The sequence below is a fragment of the Heptranchias perlo genome, chromosome 19, assembly GCF_035084215.1.
Source record: "Heptranchias perlo isolate sHepPer1 chromosome 19, sHepPer1.hap1, whole genome shotgun sequence".
Classification (NCBI taxonomy): domain Eukaryota; kingdom Metazoa; phylum Chordata; class Chondrichthyes; order Hexanchiformes; family Hexanchidae; genus Heptranchias; species Heptranchias perlo.
Genome location: NC_090343.1, coordinates 37,874,557 through 37,892,691, shown reverse-complemented (window position 1 = coordinate 37,892,691; position 18,135 = coordinate 37,874,557). Strand labels below are relative to the sequence as shown.

The 18,135-nt window shown below is 41.9% G+C and overlaps 1 protein-coding gene across 1 annotated transcript in view; it reads left to right on the top strand.

Moving 5' to 3' along the window:
• Positions 1 to 18,135, top strand: part of ctnnbl1 (catenin, beta like 1) — a 220,812-nt gene that overhangs the window by 144,558 nt on the left and 58,119 nt on the right. The window contains exon 12 of the mRNA XM_068000628.1: positions 17,249 to 17,346. Coding sequence (XP_067856729.1) covers positions 17,249 to 17,346 — 98 coding nt within the window. The remainder of the gene's footprint in view (positions 1 to 17,248; positions 17,347 to 18,135) is intronic.

Genomic DNA, 18,135 nt, shown 5'->3' with positions numbered 1-18,135 from the left:
AGTCATCCTGCAGCTGCAATAAGTTAATTTAAAAACAGTCTATTTGGTGGTACATCAGTTCCAGCTAAAGTCTTGACTATTTAACCCTTTTGAGCCTGGTTCCCCTAAATACCTTCTAAACCTATATTTCCTTATATGTTAGGCATACCTTTTACCTTGTATCACAGTAGTGCATTGTTCAGAGTGGGGAGACATACACGCGGTACAGCAAGAACATAATTGTGCGTTTACAGCTGCCGGAACGCACGATAAATATAATGATACGTCAAGGCCTCAAGGATTAAATAATGCTGAATGAGACTGAACAACCAGAAATGGTTAGTTCCACCCAGAAGGGTAAGCAGCTGCTCTACTGCAGGCTACACTTCTACATATTATCTGGGTTTGAAACACTGGCTTGGAGGAGGTAAAGACAGCCGACATAGCAAGAAGAATTAATGGACAATTACTTATAACAACTAGACACAAGCATTACAGCTAAATGCAATATTTTCAGCAGAAAACAACGTTTACAACAGGTAAACACTGATGATCAAACAGTAATATTCCCATATCATGGTATAAGAGGGATGTACTCACTAATTTTGGGCTTGGGACCATAAGCAGTGACTTGCTCAAAGACTGTTTTCACATAACGAGGATAAGGTGGGAGTGAGTCAGGACCAAACCAAGGTGGGGCTAGACTTAGAAATTATGTCAGTATCTAATTTGCAGATTTTTTTTTTATTATTCCAAACTCCACCCCAACTTCAGAAACTTTCTTTATCTATAATTCTTATGCAGCTTGGAAAGCAATCTAACATTTCCCAAATAAACGGAGTCCTATATCTGTCTTTACCTCAACGCTGCCATAAGAGCAATTTGTGAATTTACAATTGTTTTTAAAAAAAAAATTCCCAGAGTACTCCAAGTCCAAAAAGAAAATCCCTGATCCTTATTTTGTTCCTTGATTGATGCTGTTGTGTGTCGCCAGGTCTGAGCTGGAATAATTCAACTACAGTACACAGTGATTGGAAATAGAAATCGAGAAATTCAATTTGGCTGTAATAAACCTTAAAAAAAATTTTCGGACTATAAACAACATTGGCATGAAACCACCAGCAAAGCTTACTGACAGATTACTACGGCAACATTGATCTTTTTTTCCTTGTTCAAAGCCAGTGTTTTATTGGATCATATACAGCAGTCAATTCTTAATGCAATTACCTGCTGTAATGCACAAACACATTCAGTTACAATGGCACTTTCCTAATGACAACTATAATTATTTTTAGATGTTAGCAGAACAAACAAACATCTAACTATCAATGTAAGCAATTCTAGAACATGCTAAACTTAAATCTGAACCCAAAAGAGGAGGCCATTTCAGCATTATCTTCTCTGGTCTATGAGTGGTTAAACACGAGTACATTGGGCTTTAAGTCCCAAAGGTTAAGTCCCACCAAAATATTCTCATAGTCTCTCATCCATTAGATTAGTCCCTAATATGGGGAGGTTCTAGGCCTTGCACTTGAATATCTCATATTTTTCTTTGATGCATTTTGGGGTAGACATTTTTTTTATTCATTCACGGGATGTGGGCGTCGCTGGCAAGGCCAGCATTTATTGCCCATCCCTAATTGCCCTTGAGAAGGTGGTGGTGAGCCATCTTCTTGAACCGCTGCAGTCCTTGAGGTGAAGGTTCTCCCACAGTGCTAATATAGACATAATATTGAATCATGTGTCTTGTGCTAATATATTAGCAAAATAATATACTGCGTTCTTAACTCTTGTTTACATTAGTTTTGAGTGCCTCGATCATTTCTTCCACCCAAAAATCTTGCTTTCTCTTCTTTTTTCCCCCCCACATAAATCTAATTTAATTTATTCCTGTTGGTTACTGACCTTCTCCCCCTTCTTTCTACTATACCCATTCTGGTGATGCTGCCTCTGTTTATTACTTACTCAGCACCATCTTTTGTGCTAATTTTCCTTCAGGCTGCCATCGTCAAGTCCCTGTCAATCATCATCTTGCTCCCATTTCTTTTAACTCTCATGATATAACCTCTGTTGATAGAATCCACACTAAACTCAAGGCCTGTGGAATTCTCTTTTAAAACTTGACTTATTCAGGTTTTATCCATTTAAAAACTGGGACTTATGGCAAGAGGTTTAGAATATAAAAGTCAAGATGTAATGGTGAATCAAATAAAAATTTAATAACACCACAGTTGGAGTACTGAGTGCAGTTTTGGCTTCCACATGTTGAGGCAATAGAGAGAATACAGTACCGATCCACTGCAATCCTACCTAGAATGAGGAAATACAAAAACAAAGAAAGCCTTGGAAAATTGGGAAGTTTATGTTGGAACAGAGGAGATTACGGAGTGATTTGGTGGAGGTGTTTTAAAATTATGAAGGGATGAGAAAGGGTACATAGAAACAGGCTGTTTCCAGTGGTTAAGCGGCCCAGACCAAGAGGACATAGCTGCAAGATTAAATGCAAGAGGTTTAGGATGGAGAGCACGAGAAACTTTTTTTAAACACAGAGTTGTTAAGTTGTAGGATGCATTACCAGAATTAGTGATTGAAGCAGAGGCCATATCAATATTTAAGAGGATAGGTGGTTGAAGGAAAGAGGGATCAAGGGATACATGAACAGGCACATAGGATTAAGACAACTGGAGGATAAACACCAACGGGGACTGGCTGGGCTGAATGGCCTGTTTCCATGTTGCAATTATATGTCTTCTGTTCTCTTTGAAAAGTATATGAAAACTACAGATGACTCCAGAACACCACACCAGGCTCTGTCTTCCACCACATCATCTCAATTGGAAAACATTTTCCAGAACTTTATCTGCCTACATCAAACCATCGTAATTACACCTCTTTTCTCCCTATAACTTTTCATATTCTCCTCGCCCGTTGATGGTGACTATGCCCCTTACTTGTTTTCCACCCAGCTGAGCAGGCCTCATGCCCCACACATTTGGGGACCAGAGACCTAAGACAAACATTTTTGAAAAAATAGTTAAACTTACTATATATTTTAATCCTCCACTATCCACAAATATTCATTTTCTTCTGCAAATTAATAATGTACCACTACTACCATCATTATATGCAGCTGTGTGACGCATCCTACCTCATCATAGTTGGAAATATGTGTAGACACAGAAGGATACACTGATATACGTGGAGAGTACTTTCCTCAGGCCATTTTGCACCAATAGGATTGGGACTGGCTCTGATGGGAACTGCAGTGGATGTTTGTGAAGAATGTAGTTCACCCATGAGCCTACGTTAACTTGTAAGAAATTTTGACTAATTCAAAACTTGACGTCAAATAGGCAGTCTTGAAGTTGATAGTGCTGTTGGAGAGATCATGTTGCATGTTGACATCGTGCATTTAAAAACAAATCCTGGATTATGGTCTGAGGAGTTGCATGTAGTTGCTTTTTAAAAAAAAAGTTGATCATTGGAGCCATGAGGTAATTATGTAGTAATAAAAGGAGAAGCTGGCTATAATGGGACAGACAAGAATGGAGCCAGGAGAGAATGATGCCATGATGATGGACCGCAGGGCAGAGTTGGAAGAGAAGAATGGGGTGGTCAGCAGTATGGTGCAGAGAAGACGATGAGGGACTGTGAGCCACAGAGTAATAACACAGGTGTTACTTTGATCAGAGTGGTTTCAGTGCTGTGAACAAATTGGAAATCAAATTAGAGAAGGGAGTGCAGAGAGAAATTGGGGGGCAACAACTGGTTGAATGACTTGGAGAGAAAGGACAAGTTGGATATATAGGATAATATTTGAAAGAGTAGAAGGGCTAAGGGGAGACCTTTTTTTTGAAGGAAATGGTGATGCAGTATTGAAAGGGGCGAAGACAGTACCACAGAATAGGGAGAGGATGACAATGTCGGCGAAAGGACTAAGTGGGAGCTGTGTCATCTGGAACTCAGTCTGAAGAGAGATAAGATAAGAGAGGGAAGAGGTAGTAAGCTTTGTGGAGCAAATGAATTTGAGTAGGTGAGTGATGGAGAAAGTAAAGGGAAAGAGTGGGGACTGAATTGGAAGAAGAGCGTGGAGTTCCAAGAGTGGGATGGAGGAGGCATAGAATGTTATGGAGTTGAAAGGGGAAATTGACACATATATGGAGATGATTATAATAAGCAACTATTACTTCTGATCCTCTGCACTGGAACTGGAGTCAGATGCATTTGGAAGGGACAGTTATGCATCTGGAATTTAAGTGGATTATTTTATAAACAACATTCTGCATGTGTATTAGCGACTTTAAAGGTTATCATTCGTGTCCTGTTTAAGTTAATTTATGCATAGTGCTTTTTCAATTACTTTTACTGTTCTTGGAGATTGTGTGGAAGGAGAAAATGTAATTTAAATATACTAGACATTTGGGACTCTGGGGTAGATGTTCTGCCCTCTGAAATGATTTTCAAGAACTTTGCAATCTAATGCTTTAACTAAGTTAGTTATTCTTTGTAGCAGTAACCTTGATGATGCCCTTTCAACTATTAAGTATTCAAATCCAAATTAATTATTTTTGACATTTCTACAGGGTTTGAAGTTTGCAGCTTTTACTTGTTTTAAACCTTTCAAGTTCTATGTCCAGAGCTTTGCTTTGGATGTTGGTCATGTCATGGATATTCCAAACAAGTCTTATTTGCAAAACAGACATCCAGGAAAAAATCTAGCCTGAAGAAATGTGGATGCCATTGTTTTATTTTGACACCAACATGATGTCACACTTAAGTACATTTGTTAGCATATATTGTCCAACGTAAAGTGTTACTTTAAAGTATTGGATTTGCATAAAGGTAACGAACATGATTCAGTGTTCTAACTTACCACCAGCAGTAAGTTCGGTGCTCTTCATTGGAAACTACAGCCTTCTTCTTTGGGTGCTAAGTGAGGATAATTTCCAACATATAACTGGCTTTACTGTCTGCAAGCTGAAAACCTATCCCCCAAATTTGTCTTTCAAAACGTTACATTGATTGCATTAAACTTCTTTATGACCTTTCCTTTCCACATCCAATGCCAGAGCAGTTACATCAGGAATATTATGCTGAACCCTTCTGCTGTTTTCTTTATTAGCCTTGCTGTGTTGAGTGCAATCGTATCTCATCAGTCTTACTGTGAGCTTGATTATGCTCATGACAAGACTTGGCTACAAATACTGCATTTTTATTTTTAAAACAAACTCATAGACTATCACAGATTTGGGGGAGAAAAAGTCTCTCTGAAGTGGTATGGCCATCGAATAAAATACATATTCTGTATGTTTAAATAATAGCAGAAGAGCAGCTGTGCCTAGTTCGACCCATCAATAGCATCTTAGTGACATTTTTTTGATCAGAGGTGCAGAACTTCACCACATTTGAGGTTCTGAACCAAGTTACAGGTAGAATTTTTGTTTGTCTGATAAAGTGCACATACACTCCCCTTACCCAAGTCCAGAGAGCTTAGTTGGAGGTTGGCAGAGCCAAGGTTTAGGGGCACTAAATGTGCACAGGTGTGCTCGACCAAAGTCATTGTTGATACCCTCATACACTCACGACTACACCAACGCCCCCCCCCCCCCCCCGCCCAACCTAGAGCAGCTTTCAAGAATTCGGCTTGCATATAGCCCATGCCTGCTGCCCTGTCATGCAATGTAGAGTCCACTTCCACCCATTGAACTAGTTAATTAAGACCTATTTGTACAGCATGCTGCACTAGTTGTTTCTGATCTCCTTGCACATGGGTCCTTGATATGGCCTTTTGGGTCAGCGTAATGCTTTTTCCAGATCCAAGGATGCCTTTATTGATTTTTTTTTGGAGAGCAACGTACTTGTGCCTCATTAGCACTAGCCCAGAGAATGCCTTTTGATCCTCACTGACGACAAACTTCAGCCAATAGAAAAATGATTTTTGTGGATTGATTTAATGCAATCACTGATCCCGTTTCAGGTTCCGGCCTCAGTGCCCTTGAAACTTGTCAGCAGTGGATAAGAATAGACAATTTTCCCTCAGAAATTCATATATTTACAGAATGTAACATCTGAAAACCTTATATAAAGGTGCATTTTATTCATATAATATGCTTCTTTAAATTAAATTTAAAATGTTATGGCAAAGCTTTGAGATCTCGCTCTCTTGCATATACACCAAAGGATTAATAACACACTTTGATTGGAGGATATTAAAAAAAAATCATTCTCACCATTGTTTGGCAACTGCTAATTATTTGCTAAACAGAACATTAATTTGATAGCTCCAGGGAATTCCAGTTGAACTGCACTCAAGCTATCAGTTTTAAGTTATCAGTTCCAACACTGGTATGATGTGGAGATGCCGGTGATTGACTGGGGGGGACAAATGTAAGGACTTTTACAACACCAGGTTATAGTCCAACAGTTTTATTTTAAATCACAAGCTTTCGGAGCTTTCCTCCTTCGTCAGGTGAGTGAAGGGATTCTAAAAACGCATAGCATATATAAGTCAGAGAACAATGCCCGGTGATTACAGATAATCTTTCCAACTGCCCCCTATAACACCTCGGCTGGGAGACGATCACAGCAATCAAAGGTGTCGTTGGTGTTCAGACAGGTTAGCCACGGAAAACATTACATCCCAGTATACTGAATACACAATGGGTCAGGTCACAAAGACAGAGAGAGAAAGAGACCCGAAAGGCAGAGAGAGAGAGAGAGAATGTCCAGTTGTATTAAAAACAGATAACTTTTTTTCGCTGGTGGGGTTACATGTAGCGTGACATGAACCCAAGATCCCGGTTGAGGCCGTCCTCATGGGTACGGAACTTGGCTATCAATTTCTGCTCGACGATTTTGCGTTGTCGTGTGTCTCGAAGGCCACCTTGGAGAACGCTTACCTGAAGATCGGAGGCTGAATGTCCTTGACTGCTGAAGTGTTCCCCGACTGGGAGGGAACCCTCCTGTCTGGCGATTGTTGTCGGTGTCCGTTCATCCGTTGTTGCAGTGTCTGCATGGTCTCGCCGATGTACCATGCTCTGGGGCATCCTTTCCTGCAACGTATGAGGTAGACAACGTTGGCCGAGTCACAGGAGTATGAACCATGTACCTGGTGGGTGGTGTCCTCTCGTGTGATGGTGGTATCTGTTTCGATGATCTGGCATGTCTTGCAGAGTTTGCCGTGGCAGGGTTGTGTGGTGTCGTGGACGCTGTTCTCCTGAAAGCTGGGTAATTTGCTGCGAACGATGGTCTGTTTGAGGTTAGGTGGCTGTTTGAAGGCGAGAAGAACCATAGATATTTGCAGCACAGAAGGCGGCCATTTGGCCCATGTCGGTGGTGACACTTTGCTAGAGCAATTCAAAACTAATCCCACTACTTTGGTCTCTCCCCACTGCCCTATTAATCCAAAGCTAAACTATCACTCCTCTCTCCCCATACCCCTATATGTTTCATAGGGACACATGGAGAGTTTCTGTCTTAATATTAATCCTATACAATAAACATTTAAAAATAATTTTAAATAAAACATTATGAACATTTGTTCTATTTTCCCTTTTGTCTGTTCTCATGTTTTAGATTTTAGCTTTTAGTTCTGTGGAATGTACTCCATTATGTCTAACTATTTTTGGTAAAATGTTATATTTATCTTTCCCATTTCTCAGTCTGAGCATCCATTTTGAAGGTGAGATCCACATAGAAGCAGTTGACTCGAAACTGTTTTCTAAAGTTTTTTTCTGTCAGCCGAGGCCTAAAGATCTAAAAATTAACGTGATTGTGCAATAGATGTGACCAAGTCAGATTTTGGTATTGCATGAAACTAAGCCTACCACTGCTGGAAAAGTTGTCTTGCCTTGCGGTCCTGGTAGTCTGATCATGCCAGGGTTAGGTATTTATTGACTACTGTGAAGAGTTTCTATTTCAATAAGTGTAGTGCATTCTGAATAAGAGTGAGTTTTTAGTTTTGTTTCTAAAGTTATGCTAATTCAGAATTTAATGTGCACTTTGCAATAAGTCGTTCTTTTTTTTAAGGTTAAGTTATGCAAAATGGGAGGACTTCCTGCCTGTGGTTTCAGGCAGAATTTCATCATTGTCACTTGGAGGTCAGATATTTAACAGGGCAGAAATTGCTCGGAGTGGCAGACCAACACTGCTTGCCGCTCCATAGATTTATATTAACCCACTAACTTACCGCTGTCTTTTCAGCGACCATTTCCTCTTATAGGAAGCAGAGAAGAGCTCAGCGTCAGTTCAGGCAAAGCTAGGACACTGGTAGAAGGGAGAGGAGCGATCTCTCCCCTCGACCAATCAGATCTCAGTATTTTTGACAAGCTGCGTTCACTGTCTCCGCAGGCTTGAATTGTTCAACTAGGAAGTGAAATTTACAGCATTACAATCAATGTAAAAACAGTTATAGTCAGTGAAAAAAGAGGGTAAGAAATAATTGAGGGGAAAAGAAAAAAACATTTTTAATTTAAATTTTTTTTTTAATGACCAAACTATTAAAATAAGGAGTAATGAGACTCCACATTTTTAAAAGTTAATGACTGCCAAAGAACTAAAAATTAAGACTTACCGCGCTGTAAAAACTTAGTTTAGACCTGTATTTTTAAGCCTACTTGTTTTGTGGCGTAATTAGTTTTTTTTTATTCGTTCATGGGATGTGGGCCTCGCTGGCGAGACCAGCATTTATTGCCCATCCCTAATTGCCCTTGAGAAGGTGGTGGTGAGCCGCCGCCTTGAACCGCTGCAGTCCGTGTGGTGAAGGTTCTCCCACAGTGCTGTTAGGAAGGGAGTTCCAGGATTTTGACCCAGCGACGATGAAGGAACGGCGATATATTTCCAAGTCGGGATGGTGTGTGACTTGGAGGGGAACGTGCAGGTGGTGTTGTTCCCATGTGCCTGCCGCTCTTGTTCTTCTAGGTGGTAGAGGTCGCGGGTGTGGGAGGTGCTGTCGAAGAAGCCTTGGTGAATTGCTGCAGTGCATTCTGTGGATGGTATACAGTGCGCCGGTGGTGAAGGGAGTGAATGTTTAGGATGGTGGATGGCGTACCAATCAAGCGGTTGCTTTGCCCTGGATGGTGTCGAGCTTCTTGAGTACTGTTGGAGCTGCACTCATCCAGGCAAGTGGAGAGTATTCCATCACACTCCTGACTTGTGCCTTGTAGATGATGGAAAGGCTTTGGGGAGTCAGGAGGTGAGTCACTCGCCGCAGAATACCCAGCCTCTGACCTGCTCTTGTAGCCACAGTATTTATGTGGCTGGTCCAGTTAAGTTTCTGGTCAATGGTGACCCCCAGAATTTTGATAGTGGGGGATTTGACGATGGTAATGCTGTTGAATGTCAAGGGGAGGTGGTTAGACACTCTCTTGTTGGAGATAGTCATTGCCTGGCACTTGTCTGGTGCGAATGTTACTTGCCACTTATCAGGCCAAGCCTGGATGTTGTCCAGGTCTTGCTGCACGCGGGCACGGACTGCTTCATTATCTGAGGGGTTGCGAATGGAACTGAACACTGTGCATTCATCAGCGAACATTCCCATTTCTGACCTTATGATGGAGGGAAGGTCATTAATGAAGCAGCTGAGGATGGTTGGGCCTAGGACACTGCCCTGAGGAACTCCTGCAGCAATGTCCTGGGGCTGAGATGATTGGCCTCCAACAATCATTACCATCTTCCTTTGTGCAAGGATGACTCCAGCCACTGGGGAGTTTTTCCCCCTGATTCCCATTGACTTCAATTTTACCAGGGCTCCTTGGTGCCACACTCGGTCAAATGCTGCCTTGATGTCAAGGGCAGACACTCTCACCTCGCCTCTGGAATTCAGCTCTTTTGTCCATGTTTGGACCAAGGCTGTAATGAGGTCTGGAGCCGAGTGGTCCTTGCGGAACCCAAACTGAGCATCGGTGAGCAGGTTATTGGTGAGTAAGTGCCGCTTGATAGCACTGTCGACGACACCTTCCATCACTTTGCTGATGATTGAGAGTAAACTGATAGGGCAGTTACTTTCCAGCTGGGTAGATAAGCAAGTTTGCACTTTTTCAATGATTTCTCTGATTGCAGCGTGCGATGGCTCTTTAATTCGAAGCTGTCATATCCCAGCGAACCTGTTGGAGCAAGTTCCGGATTTCCACGTTTCACTGCGCATATCCGGACGTTAGAACTAGCTCCTCCATTTCGCCACTAACAGAGAGCGCTGTTGAGCTCCTCTGTTGTTTCACAGGCGATTTCTGCCCCAACTTTTCATTTTTCCGGTGAATGAATATTACAAATGAATTCAATAAAACATTTTTATACCAGCAACTGTCTTATAGGGATCTTGAATAATGGTTGGGGTTGAAAAGAAAAACCCTGGTTTTGAAAAAGCTAATGCATAACAGTATCAATGTTCTCTGGACTGACTAATAAATTCAGTTTTTACAATTAATTTAATCTTGTTCTTTTGACCTGACTAGCTTCCACATGTAGTTCAGGGCAATGAGTGGCTCAAAAATGGTACAAAAGCATGTGCCCTTTCTTGAGGCAATGCCATTTGCATGTAGGAATCAGTGCAGAATATTCCTCTTAGAAATTCATATAATTTACATTTATATGAAATAAAATAGCATGGAAAATTCCACTGAGTTTTTTTCGTATTTCTGTGCCTTGATGAATATTGATGGGTACTTGCATTTGTAAAGCTTTTAAAAGATGAAAAGATACTTTTGTTGATGGATCGAAGGAGATTTGTGAGTTTGGTATAACAAAGCCAGTGTATTCAACTTTCAGACTTTGTTTCTGTGCTCTAACAATGTTGTACGGTTCTGTTTGCAATGGTGATTAGTGGGAGAAGGGATATTGTAGTTGGAAGTATGTTGATATCTCAAGGGATGACTGAGAGATCAGAGTATAGAGTCCGATTTGCAAAACTAGGCTTGTGGTGAAATTAAGGTTTAGACAGTGAAATTGGGAGAACGAGAGCTTTCCCTCCCGAGGGAGCCTCTGCTTGGCATCTCTCAGTCCACAAGGCTCAAGTTGGAAACTAAGTGGAACAAAGGTGTTCCACTTGTTTTGTAATTTTATAAATAGTTGACCAAGAGTGTGTTACTTTGTGGTAAATATTGCCAAACATCTCAAACCAGAATAAAATTAGCACATTTGAAGCAGATTGCATATAATCTACTGGAGGACAGAAGTAAAAATGAGAACAAAATACCCATTGCATTAAACTATTCAAAATTCCAGTTATTTCAATTTTCTCTTACTCCAGTAATAACTATTGATTGTACTCCAACTGAAAACATAAAAAGGACTATATGCATTCCAAAACATTCTTCAGACTTTAGATTGTAGCTGTAACTTGATGTATTAATAATTATAAATTGTTCCGGTGTTCAGCCGGCTTGTGAAGATACTTTGGCTTACTTGAGATGGGGAGATTAATGAATATTGATCAGCCCCTCAAGGAACAACTGCAAGATTTGCTTACTATGAACTAAAGTCAAGAAATTTTGCAACCACAGTGAAAGAACCTGCAAATGTAAACGTTCCAACTTACTTGCAGAAAACGGGTGATGCATCATGTTCAACCAAACAAGTCAATTACTTATCTCTTTATGTTATCCGCTATTTTAAAAGACCTATGGCAAAAACTAAAAGGGCGTAATTGATCAAATTCAAAGCTGCCTTACTTTTGTGATGTTTCATTTCCATTTTTGAAACATTCATGTAGCAGTTGTTCGCAAATGCTTATCAAAGCTGCATCTCTTGTAAAACTCAATGCATGCAAAATTGGTTAATTTCATATGCAGTACTAGACAAATGCAAGCTCTGAAACAATCTGGTTCTTCATTCCAAATATATAATCAGCCTACGTGTCTGAAAAATGTACCCTGGTATCAATACAATGAATGGAATGGTTCAATGATACTAATGAATATGTTAAAGGGATGGTTTAATGATATTGGTGTAAAATGTGGAATGGAGATATATCACATTAGATAAATAATACTGGGGTGAATCCCAGACATTACGAAAAGCAAACAGCTGTGCAATAGTCACCACCTCCTGTGCTCTCAATCCCATTCCGACTAAATTCCATTCCTGGTCCTCATGCCAGTTGACATTGTAAGTGGTGCCCTTCCCTTAGTTACTGTCCCCCTCCCATTCACCCACTTTGTCCTTGCAAACTACCGCTTATCTCAAACATCCCTTGTCCTTGAACGTTTTCTCGCCTCCCAAATCTGTGCCCATCTGTCCCGCAACTCCATGTTTGAATTCTCCAATCAGGTTTCTGCCCCTGCTGCAGAACTGAAATGGTCCTAATTAAAGTACAAATTACATCCACTGTGACTGCAATGCACAATCTCTGCTCATCCTTCTTCACCTCTCTGCAGCCTTTGACATGACTGGCCACACCATCTTTCTTCAGTGCCCCTCCTCCATTGTACAGCTGAATGGCATTGCCCTTGCTTGGTTCCAATCTTACCATTCCAATCATAGCCAGAGAATCTCCAGCAATGGCTTTTGTTCCCGCTCCTGCAACGTTATCTCTAAGTTCCCCAAGGATCTAAACTTGGCCCCCTCTTCTTCCCCATCTACATAATGACCCTTGATGACATCATCCAGAAGACATGGGGCTCGATATTAGCACCCGCTATCGGGTGCGTTCCTGGTGGGGGGGGGCTCCGAAAATTGGGGAATCCCGGAGCGGGTCAGGAGCCCGGCTCCAACCCGCCCACTTCCGGGTTCCCCACAGACGCGCTGGCGTGCGCGCGCAGCCCCCGCATGTGGGACTCCCGCAGGCAATTAAAGCCGGGTGCCTCGCCGGCCACGCCATCCACCTCTGACACGTGGAGCTCCACAACAGAGTGCTGTGACACATCCACCTGCACGGCAGGAGGGAGGGCAAAGGCAGAGAGAGATGCGTCGCAGAGGGCACTACCCTCGCCACAGGGTCCACAGACCGAGGCTCAGCTTCCTGGACCTCTCTGAGCAGCAGTGCACACGGAGGCTCAGAGTCACTCGACATGTAGTCGTGGACATCTGCAGCCTCCTTCATGCTGAGCTGCCCCCGGCTGGCCCGGGCACCATCTTCTTACCTGTCGCTGTCAAAGTCACCACTGCCCTCAACAACTTCTCCTCTGCATCCTTCCAGGGTGCCACCGGGGACATCGCCGACGTCTCTGTCGTCTGCACAAAAGAGCCCTGCAAATACACCTACACCCACTCTGCATTGACACAATGGGTGGCATCAGGTGTGGATCTTCATGGTGATCCTCAGGAAAGGGCATTATTGCACGAACCAGATAAGATTCACAAAGACGTGGCAGTAGTGGTGCCAATATAATATGTGATGTGAGTTGATCAGAAATTAAATATAAGTAAAAACCATAACAAACCCTCAAACACCCTTGTGCATCCCCTTCATGCTCACGACACGTTTGCCTTACGCTTCCTACCACACATATGTGATGCATGCCCTGTGGCTGCAGCACAGGTAGTGGCAGGTTGAGTGAGGCTGACCGTGAAAGAGATGCATGCGAGAGTGAGTATGAGATAGAGCCATGAGATTGTATGAGGATTAGGTTGAGTGGTAGTGGCAGGATGAGTACTGGCAAGGTGAGTAAGTGCAGGTAAGATGAGGATGAGCTTTGAGTGGGTGTGAGGAGTGATGTGACAGAGTAGTGTTGGCAGTGCAGAAGGAGGTGTGGGGTGGGGGCGGTGATGTGGCAGACGGAGTGTAGGGGAATGAGTAAGTGTACTCACTTTGGCTGACCTACTTAGGACATTCAAGTGCCTCCTGCACTGTATGCAGGTGCACGATATGTTGGTGGTGCAGGTGACCTCCTCTGCCACCTCGAGCCAGGCCTTCTTGGTGGCAGAGGCAGGCCGCTTCCTCCCGTCCGCCGGGGGGAAGATCTCTGTCCTCCCCCTCCTCCTCACCCCATCCAATGATACCTGGAGTGAGGCATCATTAAACCTGGGAGCAGCCTTCCCCTTGGGCTGTTCCATGCTGTGCTTTTTCCCATTTCTTGCAGCATCAGTCAGTGGAGGACTGCCCCTTTAAATAGAGCTCCTCCAGCTGACAGACCTTACTGCGCATGCGCAGTCAGCCCGATGCGCAGCTCAGCAGCGGGGAACCCAGAAGACCAGGTAAGTGGATCCAATTAGGCTGCGATTGCGCACGGGGCAAACTGATTTCACCGGGCGCATTACCCACGCGCCCAATAGACCCCGCAGCCCTGGTAATATCGAGCCCATGGTGTCAGGTTTCACATGTACACTGACGACACCCATCTCTACCTGTCCACTACCTCTCCCGACCCCTCCACTTCCTCTGTGTTGTTGACCTGCTTATTCAACATCCAGTCCTGGATGAGTTGTAATTTCCTCCAGTTAAACATTAGGAAGGCCGAAGTCATCATATTGCGCTTTCGCCACAAACTCTGTACCCTTACCACTGATTCCATCCCCCTCCATGGCAACTATCTCAGGTTGAAGCTGGCTGTTTGTGACCTCGGCATCCTATTTGACCTCGAGCTGAGCTTCTGACCCCATATTATCTCCATTACAACTCTGTCGACTTCCACCTCTGACGTTTCCCATCTCTACTTGCCTCAGCCCATCTGCTGCCGAAACCGTCATCAATGCCTTTGTCATCTCCAAACTCGACTATTCCAATGCTCTCCTGGCCGACCTCCCATCTTCCACCCTCCATAAATTTAATCTCATCCAAAACTCTGCTGCTCATATCCCAACCCGCATAAGTTCATGCGTCACCCCTGTGCTCACATTGGGTCTACATTGGGTCCTGGGCCCCCAACAACTCTGACTTAACATTCTCATCAGCTCATTCAAATCCCTCCATGGCCTTGCCCCTCCCTATCTCTGTAACCTCCTCCAGCCCTACAACTCTCCCAGAATTTGGCATTCCTCCAGCTCTGGCCTCTTCTGAATTCCCCATTCCCTTCACCCTACCATTGGCAGCAGTGCTTTTATCTGTCTAGGCTGCAAGCTCTGGAATTGCTTCCCTAAACCTCTCTTCCTCTCTACCTCTCTCTCTTTTAAGACTCTCCTTAAAACCTATCTCTTTCACAAAGCTTTTAGTCACCACTCGTAATATCTCCTCCTTTTGGTTCGGTGTCAGTTTTTCTTTGATTACTCTTCTGTGAAGTGCTGTGGGAGATTTTTGTATGTAAGAGACTACATAAATGCAAGCTGTTGTTGGATGTACAAGTTAAAATACCAGACCAGTGTATACTTTGCACCAACAAAATCATGCAGCAGGCACTAACAAAGAGGGGATTTAAAAAAAATTTTTGTTGGCACAAGTTAACACTTTATTGCCTAATGAAAGCTTGCTATTAGAGGTGAGTTGATGACTTTAGTTTCTGGCCACTGATGGACCATAATCCAGTTCACTAGAATTAATACCACCATGTTTTAATAATGATTGCATAATATAACTTTTTGACTGAGAGAGTGTCTTGCTTGCTATCTGTAGATTTCTGTTAATATGTAAAGTACATGAATTGGGGTTCCAGTTTATTCAGTATGTAAGGCTTAAAATACTATTGGTACAAGAATTAAACTAAGTAAAAGAAGATAGTTTTTCAATCAAGCAGCTTAAACAAATTATAGTTTGTTTCCCTGTCTTCACGACAAAACAAGCACAATGCACACAGTTCTAGACTAACTTAACTTAGTGTCCCTCCAAGACCTTCTGTCGCCTTCTTTTCCCATGGAATGCTTATATTTAAAAGCTATTTTTCTTCAGTACTTTTCTTGGTGTACACATTCAGTAATTTACCATTTTTTCCCAATGTGTTATTGCCATATTTAACCATTTGAAGCATAAGATAACATTTGAAATTCAAAAAATTGTCTATGTTTGTGTAATTCTGCTTCGTTACCAACGCCGAGAATAGGCTGGATGGAAAACCTGCATATATTTCAAAAGCTGCAAATGATCAGTACTCAGTTTAACAATGAGGGGGTTTACTAGGTGCCTGAAGCATCAAGTCTTAATTATTAATGGGAAATTTTCTGCATTACAACTTTTTAATTTGACTGTTATTAACTTGACTTATTTTTTAAAAAAAGACTGACCCAATCCATGAGAGTGGTTCAAAGTCAGTTTGTACCTTCTCAGGAAGTATTATATTAATGTAGTGACATTGTGTGTTTGAGGTAACCCATTAAAAATAATGTGTGAGCATCATACATTTTTAACTGCATTATTAAATATTTAAAGCTTAAATGCAGACAAATTCTGATTATTCATCTAAAAAGTTTATTGACCTCTGAATTTGTAGTTTTTACTGTAAATTTATGAAGTAGCTTGGTGCAGTAAAGAATAAAAGCTATTGGCAGTTTAACCCTTTCCAGGAATGAGATTTTGGTGTGGATCCACCATACATAATTAATCTTTAATGCAGTTCAGATGAGTTGAAGCTAAATTCTAATTGGGATTTCCTGAATTGAATGAGATCTCCAAAGCTGCTGCTTTCACTGCTATTTGTTCAGAGTGGCCTCTTGTCCCAAGAGCTAAAAGATGGCCTGAATCTTTCCACCCCTTCTGTTCTTCCTAGTGCCATCCTCACAAAAAAAAATGATCCAAACACCATGGAATGAGCTACATGGAAATTACTGATCCTTATCCAGACCACTTGAAGGGAAATCCTACATTCTGTTTAGCTAGATCTTCACACTCGGGCAGGCAAACCAATGCTGAAGCATTGGGTATGGAAAGTAACAACTGCACACAGCTGTGTGAAACTTGCTAAGCCCAAAGAATTGAACAAACATTTGTAAAGTCTTTGTAAATACTGCAGATCTCTGGGATGGATCAAGATATCTAAAACAAACATGGCTGTGTGAGGATGTGGTTTTTCATATTCTCAAAGGAAAAATGAATGTAATGCTTCAAGTATTTCCCAGCCAAAATAACCCAGGAATGGAATACACACAATCATTTCAAGGGTCATTTTGATTTACATCACAAACCATGGGTAATACCAATGTAAAGGGAAACTTTGGAGAGTTTTTTTTAACCACACCCTTCCTTATTCAGATTTGCTACTTGGGGTATATTCCTGATTCGTTTTATTTACGACACTTATAAAGCTGCATTTTGCTGCAAAAGGGGAAAGTGCCATCAGTTGCCTCAGCTATATTTGGAATTTCACAATTGTTTGTAAGCCTAACCATAAAGCCATACGTGTTTTTCCCATTTTGTAATTCCTAAGAGTAACTAGCAACATATTAATGCTCCATTTGTTTTGTCTTGTAGAGCACGTTTGTTCAATTCTGTCTTCCATGCTACGGAACTTGAAGGGTCAGCAGCGAACTCGGCTACTTAACAAATTCACTGAAAACGACTGTGAAAAGGTAATCCTGTCTTTCTTTTCATACTAGGTTATTTACTGGTTAATAGCTGGATGAAATATACACCAATTCTGCCTGTATCCAACTTTTAGGCTTGTGATTGTGCATTGTTTTGTCCTGATTAAATGTGAGTTAACTTCATGATCGGTTATAGACTGTAACTCTGGATATATTTGCTTCAAGTCCACGCCAAACTGCATTGAATAGCAAATGCGCGCGGACCCAGGAGTCTGGAGAGGGTAATGGTATCAAGCTACTGTCCCTCCTGCGGGGCATGAGGGGGGAACTGTACAAGCTAATATATTTTTGTTGTGTATTATGTGCTGGGTAAAATTGATGCTTCTAATACTGAACAAACTAGTGTGTTGACTGTATATATGTACTGTAAACTGGATAAATCATGCACCTGCTACAGTTATATAACAAGCTGCTGGGATATATAATCACTGCTGTCTACCTCGCGCAATAAGAAACCCTGAAAATTCTTCCCATCTTTCTCATAATTTTGCTCAGTATTTTTCAAGAGTAAGTGGGTAGGAAGTCAACTGAGATGTGGGTGGCAAACAGAAGGCCGGGATGCAATGAGTTATGGGAAAGTGAGGCTGCATAGGCACTCTGAGAAACTTAGCTTGCAATAATTTTTATTTTTTGATGCAATTTACTGGCATTTTTTTTATAAAACCCAATGTACTGGGCTGTTCAGTAATATAATGCAAATAACAGAAAACATAAAGGGCTAGGGAGGTCTGGCTACAATTTCTCAACATTTGTGTACTCAATAGAGTTTACTCA